This window comes from Sinocyclocheilus anshuiensis, unplaced genomic scaffold (genome assembly GCF_001515605.1).
Source record: "Sinocyclocheilus anshuiensis isolate Anshui unplaced genomic scaffold, SAMN03320099.WGS_v1.1 scaffold664, whole genome shotgun sequence".
Classification (NCBI taxonomy): Eukaryota; Metazoa; Chordata; class Actinopteri; order Cypriniformes; family Cyprinidae; genus Sinocyclocheilus; species Sinocyclocheilus anshuiensis.
This window is the reverse complement of record NW_015554122.1, coordinates 154754-162624: the sequence shown is the minus strand read 5'-3', so window position 1 is coordinate 162624 and position 7871 is coordinate 154754. Positions and strand designations below refer to the sequence as shown.

At 36.1% G+C, this 7871-nt stretch overlaps 1 protein-coding gene across 1 annotated transcript in view; it reads right to left on the bottom strand.

Annotated features, from left to right (window-relative positions):
* Positions 1-2230: 2230 nt before the first annotated feature.
* LOC107670030 (inositol hexakisphosphate and diphosphoinositol-pentakisphosphate kinase 2-like) overlaps positions 2231-7871 on the bottom strand; it is a 39960-nt gene continuing 34319 nt past the window's right edge. Inside the window, exons 26-29 of the mRNA XM_016462493.1 lie at positions 5799-5819; positions 3813-3956; positions 3604-3717; positions 2231-2730 (exon numbers count right to left, since the gene is read on the bottom strand). Coding sequence (XP_016317979.1) covers positions 2468-2730; positions 3604-3717; positions 3813-3956; positions 5799-5819 — 542 coding nt within the window. The 3' untranslated portion in view covers positions 2231-2467. The remainder of the gene's footprint in view (positions 2731-3603; positions 3718-3812; positions 3957-5798; positions 5820-7871) is intronic.

The following is a 7871-nucleotide window of genomic DNA, read 5'->3' as shown; positions in this document are numbered from 1 at the left end:
GTTGTTGTGATTTGATCTGAACGGAAACAGCATATCCGTGTGACGCAGCTGACACAAAAAAACATACGTTGTTTATGTCCAGCGGATATTCTCCAAAATGGCACCAGGGTGATGCGGAGGAGACAAATTGTTGAATAAAGTCGTTATTTTTTATTCTTTTGTGCACAAAAAGTATTCTCGTAGCTTTGTATAATTGCGGATGAAGCACTGCCTCTACAGCCCTGAATGTCAGTGAAGACCTCGTCAACTAGACCGCAAACGGGACAAGACCTTGAGAACCAGATGAGTCCTCTGCACAATCTGACCTGTGTTGCAGCCTGGAATTAAACTACACCATGCTGGTTTCGTCTGGACAGAGGAGAACTGGCCCACCGACTGAGTCTGGTTTCTCCCAAGGTTTTTTTTACTTCATTTCTGTCACCAATGGAGTTTGGGTTCCTTGCTACTGGTTAATTGGGACAATATTATGGACTTGATTGCACAGACACCATCATAAGAGAACTGAACTGAGCTGGACCGATGACACCAGTTCTACAGAGGTGCTTTATAGATTAATGGACCTTTTTCACATTTCCAGGTTTCTCAGCAGCAGTCGTCGTCACAGTTGGGTAAACTTCTATAGCAGTGAATGGGAGACTAACACAAATATATTTTTTGCATTCCCATTTGCTCAAACAGCAAAAGAAAAACTCCATGATAGTGTTTTCATGACTTTCAAAAAAAGGAAAAAAAATACAGACTAATAACGGCAGTCAGTAGGGAGAACAATATAAAATTTACAGTCACTCCCATAAATGCTGTATTACAAACACCCTCACATTAGCATTAACTAGTTTTTTGTAATTTGATGCACAGGTAATATAATACAAAGTATAGTGTTAGAAATTAACTTCACAGTTAGTAAACTGAACTGAATCAACAATGAACTGCCTTTAACTGGAAAATCGACTGTTTACTATTGACCTCTTTTTTAAGAGCAGAATTGAATTTTGTTTACTTTATTGAGAATACAAAAAAAAAAAAAGGAAAAAAATAGAGAGAGACTGATAACGGCAGTCAGTAGGGAGAGCGATGTCAAATTTACCGTCAGTCCCATAGACGCTGTATTAGAAACACCCTCACATTAGCATTAACTAGTTTTTTGTAATTTGATGCACAGGTAATATAATACAAAGTATAGTGTTAGAAATTAACTTCACAGTTAGTAAACTGAACTGAATCAACAATGAACTGCCTTTAACTGGAAAATCGACTGTTTACTATTGACCTCTTTTTTAAGAGCAGAATTGAATTTTGTTTACTTTATTGAAACATAATTTTCCTGTTTAACACAGTAAAGATGATTTGACAATCAGTATTGTATAAAGCGCTATATAAATAAAGGTGACTTGACTCGACTTTTAAAAGAAGACATGAAATTGGGCATCAAGATCGGCAGTGTAAATGTGGCCCTAGACACTAGTGATGCCTGATTCAATGCTTCCCAAACCTGTTCCTGCAGGACCATATTCCTTGCAGAGTTTAGCTTTAACACTGATCAAACTCACCCCAACCAGCTAATCAAGGTCTTCAGGAAGATTACTACAAAGTTACAGGCCAGTGTGTTGGAGAAGCTTTGAGCTAAACTCTGCAGAAAAGTGGACCTCCAGAATTTGACAGGATTGGGTACTATATAATTATGCAATTAGATTAGAACACAAAATACTTTGGGGCCAGAGATTTGAAGAGTGGCTACAAAAGGACTATTCAACCATTTCCAGTTTTCTAATGCAACATTTAGTTTGGACTAAATGGTTTCTTTTTCATGAACTTAAAAACACCAAAGTTCATTCCCAATTTACACAACATTCATGTTTAATTTCACTTTGATGGAAAAGTAATTGTTAGCATAAGGCAGATGTCAGTTGCAGTGGAGGGAAAGAAGTGCACAGTCTGATTGTAATCAAATATATGCATTAAAATAGGTTTCTAAAGAAATATCACTTTGGACCTTGTTTGATGAGGCCCCAGAAAGTGATGCATTCATTAAATATTCCAAAAGAATTAAAACTAGCTGCAGCAACATGTCATACTATGACAAGTAAATTCTATGCGAGCTTTTACATTTCAACATTCAAATATACAAGATAAATGTAACACATTCTTCTGAACCATTCAAGGTGAATGGAAAAGCTAAATAAGCCTACAATATGATTGTAATTACAACAATGTGATATCTTTTGGTGGACTGTGTTTTGGTATCAAACATTCAGTGAGATGTTCCTTTAAATGAAAATAAAGGCACAGCTAATTATGACAAATTCTTGTCACTAAAAGTAATGAGGTGAGGCCTGTAACATGCTCTGTGAGTTTTAGTTCACTGGGTCCAGTTAACATATGCATCAGTTGTCCATGTGCTTGGCAAGTTGGCATGTGGTCAACTTTGATAGCCGTGTTTTTGCCCTGGTTGGGGGTTTGTAGATGGATGTCATGTGTAAAAGCCTGACACGGTTGTCGTAGCACTCTTATTTTCTAGAGCAGGGGTTTCATGTGTTGCTGTGCCACTGGATTGTTGTTGGGTTTTAACGGCAGAGTCATGAGATTCAGGTGGCAGAAGGATGGAAATGTTGGGAGCAGGCTTGGGCTGCTTGGTCTCTGAGCTTGGCTGTGAGGTTTTGCCGCTACTCGCACCACACTCTGAAACATCTGCTGAAACACCTCTGGGTTTTCTGGCTGGAAAATCATCATGATCTGAAGGGAAAAAATATACTGAGTAAACAAACAGAAAGGGACACACTGGATTGTGACAAGTATATCTTGAGCTACTTCAGCAATTTTATCTGATAGTGTTTCCATTTCTTATGAATAACAGGTTTCCCACACCTTCTGAACAATGAATTTGCATGACTTCTTTCTATGGACTTTCTAGTTGTTTGTGATTACTGGATAAAAATCTTTTTTTTTCATTCATTCACTATAATTCAGACGATTTTGTACCACTTCACCCAATTGACAATTGGCAAATCGGACATCATTTGATTCGGTATGCTGCTCCAAAAATGTCAGTTTTTAAGATGACATTTAGGTGGCGCTGTGCTGAAACTATTCACATGCCCTCAGGTCATGCTTGGTATAACACGTACCAAGTTTGGTCAGAATCCGCTAAAGCATTGCGAAGAAATAGCCTCACATCCCTTTTTGTGAAAAATTCACGAACAAGCTTTACGAGAACGGTTTGGTCTATTGAAAAGCTTTTTATAACTTTTTTCCAGCACAGTCTTAATATGATCTGAGCCAATTTTGGTGAAAATCAGACAAACCGTCTAGGATAAGTTAGGAAAAGTACTTGACCCGTAAAAATTCTAATTATGCTCTACAAAAAAGAATTTTGTTTCTAGCCCTTGCGGTTCAAAAGTTATTAGCATAAACATGAATGCAAATTTAGCCTTTTCGTGGCACTAGAAAGTTTGAGTTAGAAACTCCAAACTTGCTGTGGATAATATAGAGACTGTCCTCTATCTGTGCGCCAAATTTCATAACTTTCCCACAAGCAGTTCTATGGGCTGCAAGAAGAAGAAGAAGAAGAATATTTCACCATCAATATATGCATTTAATGCAACATGCCTGATGCACTCTTCTCTGATGAGCACATCTTCTTGCCAAGAGATTGGGTGAATGGACAGGGCAAAACTTTTGCTGGAGTGTAAGTGTTCAAAGGAGCCTTCTTGGTGGGCACAGCTGAGGGAACAAATGAAACCAATAGAAAGCGGTTAATGTACAGTAAACCACACACATTCTACAGTGGCAGTCAGAGCATGATGTCTTGACTGTACCTGGGGAGGATGCAGATATTTCCAGTACTGGATCATGAGATATGGCTATGGAGGCGAGGAAGTCATCCACTTGTTTGAGAGACATGGAATTATGGAGGGTCTCCAAGGGACAGATTGAAGGAACCATGGAGTACAACTCAAAACCTTCAATGAAATATACCAGAATATCAGAATCTGAAAAAAAAAAAAAAAAAAAAAGACTATACGACTTCTTCAGCTAGAAGAATTATATAGCTTGAACTATAACTTAAGATCTTGGACACATGATAGAAACATGGCGTTCCATTTCCTCTGAAAGTGACAAGCAACAACACCGTCAAACATGAGTTTGAGGTGTGCAGGATGGAGGCAGATGGGTCACACAAAGAACAGCTCACAATACCTTCAATCTACCAAAAACATTGGCCAAGATGAATTTATGAAGCGGAAATGATAATCGACCTACCTTGTACACGTTTTTTTTTTTTTTTTCTACATTTCTCAGATGAAACTAGTGAAACAACATGATTATGATTTGATTTATTCACATCATGCAATTTGGCAGAAAATGTCTGAATATAATCTTCAGGAGTCTTTCTAATAAAAGCAATAAGCAATGAGAGGCCATGCATTACAGTAATTATTCCACTGTAACACACAGTCTCTCATGGTTTATTGTATTAATACACACCAGCAACAGTTATAGAATATAAAAGACACCAACAGTCATAAATGGTTACATTTATCGGTAACACTTTATAATAAGTATACACTAATCAAGTACTTACAAATCATTAACAAACTATTAGTTTATAGTTAATTCATAGTTTATAAACATTAATAGACTATGCAAGGAAATTCTTCATTCATTATCACCGTAATTAACACAATTATTATAGTTTAATTAGCTCTTAGTAAAGGAATTGTTAATTGCTAATAAGAAGTGAATAATTCTCACTTTAAATTAGGTCACAGAAAATGGGAAAATATCATTAATTAAAAACGGTCTCTATCTCTAGTTTTCTGTGATGGGTAGTCTAGGGGATAGAATATACAGTTTGTACAGTGTAAAAACCATTACGCCTATAATGTATGTAAAAGTCAAATTAAAGGTTGGTTTAAAGCACTTAATTAATGACATTTTCCGTGACCTAATCTAAAGTGAGAACTATTTACTATTTAATAAATTGTGAACAAAGCATTATCTAACTCTTTACTATGAGCTTACTAAACAATAATAATTTGTTTTAATTACAGAGATAATGAATGAAGAACTCACTATTTGTATAGAGTCCATTAATGTGTTAACTACAGTTTATAAACTATAATCAACTCTAAACTAATAGTTTGCAAATGATTTGTAAGTACTTTATTAGTGTATACTTATTATAAAGTGTTACTCATTTATCAAAATTAAAAATCGAAATAACCAATTCTTCTGAATTCTTCAGTTCATTAGTCTAACCCTGTTCATTTTACTGTGGACTCATTCAATCTGAACTGATTACATTTAGATTGATTTGCTAATGTTGTTAAAAACACATTACCTATTAACAAGAAAAGAAGAGGCATCTTAAGAAGTGAAGAAGTGAAGGAGCTAATAACACAATGTAAGGCAACAAATATTAGGCAATATTCAGATTATTAGGTTTGGTGATTTACTTAGAATAGGTCTTAAATGCGAAGATAAGATTGTCTCAGTAATTATTTAAAAGAGTAAAATACATTAAAAATACAAACAAGCATGTGTTACTTTTCCTTCTGCAAATGCAAGGAATAAACCAAAAACGTACAATGCATAGAGGATAATTTTCTTGTGGATAGATAAAGTTAAAAATGAAAGATAATTCAGATTTGTATTTCCTCTATGAGAGATCCCAGGGGACCTGGAGTTTGGTAAGGGTCAAAAATAGGGTGTAAAGACTAGCTCTAAATACTACATACAAAATAAAGTAAACACTAATTAGACAGGATAGGAGGAGTATATTAAGCATGATTAACACTTACCACTGAACATACTGGAAAACACTGACTCATTTAGAAAAGCAGATTAAAAGAAAAACAAACAAACAAACAATAAAAATGGTATGCTAAAAATGGGCAACTTTCTAAACTTCCAGAAACATCATCTTAGATGTTATCAACTTATAAAACACTACAGCACATGTATTAAATATTCAGGGATACAACTAGTGCTGGGCGGTATGACCAAAAATTTATATCACGGTATTTTTTAAAATTATACCGGTTTCACGGTACAAACAATCAGTAAGCGACAGGTGCTAGGAAACGCTGTTTTGTACTCATTTATTGACGAGTCGGCTGCGGTGCGGCCAATTGAATGCGCTGCTTCTCTGCCGCTCACTGCACAGAACAGACGCCGAGAGAGGCGACACTTCTCCGGTAAAGTCAGACCTCGCATTCGCGGGACAGCACTGGAATAACAAAAATAAACACCGGTATTCGGTATGAACCGGTATACCGCCCAGCACTAGATTGTTTTAAATAATGCTTCACATTTCAACTATTAACTGATTTTCTCTTTAATTTATGTGACTCTGTTAGATCATAAAGTTTTGTGTATACTATAGAATTTGGAACTGAAAAAACACACAGAAAACATGTAAAGTGTTAGCAAAGCTAAAATATGCAGATAAATGTAAACCGGTTAAAATAAAAGGTGTTATATTAAATATATATCCTTTAAATAGGCCTAAGAGCAGCAAATTCTGATCACCTCAAAACTCAACATTTTTTCATCAGTTTCTAAGAACTAGCTCATTCAGCCACAAATAATAAACAAGCAAATCAAGCAAGTCAAATTCCCTTTTTAACCATATTGTGCTTTCACACAGATGAAGGAACAGAACTGACGGCAATCTTTGAAATGCATGTAATGAGACATAAACTGTTGGTTCCTGGTGTGTTGAATGGGTATTTTTAGTCCTCTAACATTAATATTCCTGTTCCCAATCATGTGGTTGATGGAGGAACTCTATATCCAGAAGAACAAATAATAAAAAACTCAAAAACTGAATGTGAGGGGAAGACGTGTAACTAGGAATTAACAAAAGCAAACATACCATTGGTTGGGTGTCGCAAATGAGACAGAAAATCTTTTTACAGCAGAACCACGTGTAGCCTCTGAGAAAGAGAAAAACAGGTACCTGAAATGTATAAGAGCTAACAGAAAGAGGGTTAAAGAAGGGCTAAAGAAGGCAAGAGTCATGCAGGAAAGACGCAGAGGAGTGCTTGTGTTAAGTGTTCGGACAGCCATAGGCATAGTGATTAAAAACAACAAACAAACAAATCGTTCCGCTTTTCAATATGAAAGCTTTCCCTTCTGTTCAAGAAAACACCCCATATTAACCCTAGAATGCATAATGGGGGTTCATTTGACACGATAGAGCAGTAGTTTTCAATTCTGGTCCTGGGGATATATCTCACACCTGATTCAGTCACCAGAAGACAGCAGCTCGCTAAACTGACCACAGGTGTCACTCAAGAAAGTCCCCAGGACCAGGACTGAAAACCACTGAGATAGAGTGTGCTTTTTTATTTTTGCAAATTAAAATTCAAACAAAATACATTCATATCAAATTTTGACTACTACTACTAGGGCTGCACGATAAATCAAAATGGAATCGAAATCACGATTAGACAGAAGCTGTGATTGTCATGCGTATCTTTCAGTGAAGCACGGTTCTGTGATCAGCAGTAAATCTCCATCCAAAGGCCAGAGGGTGCTCTCGCGCTGAAACTCCAAATACGTCTCGCAGAAGAAATCCAGGAAATCCCTATAGCAGCTGCTGAATAAACAGAAGATTCAACTGCTTTCATTGATTCAATGTGACTAATAAACACACGATTATGACAATATATGGTTTATCAGCGTTATTATTATTATAATATTAATTAAAATAAAGTATATTTATAATGCATAGCCTTTATCACTGCTTAGAATACTATGAAATATGTTGCGTGTCTTATTCGGTGTAAGAAGCCACATCATCTCACAGAAGGATTTATTTCAAACACTCGACTGACGTTATGAAGTGAGTTTGGAGTAAAAACATGTTA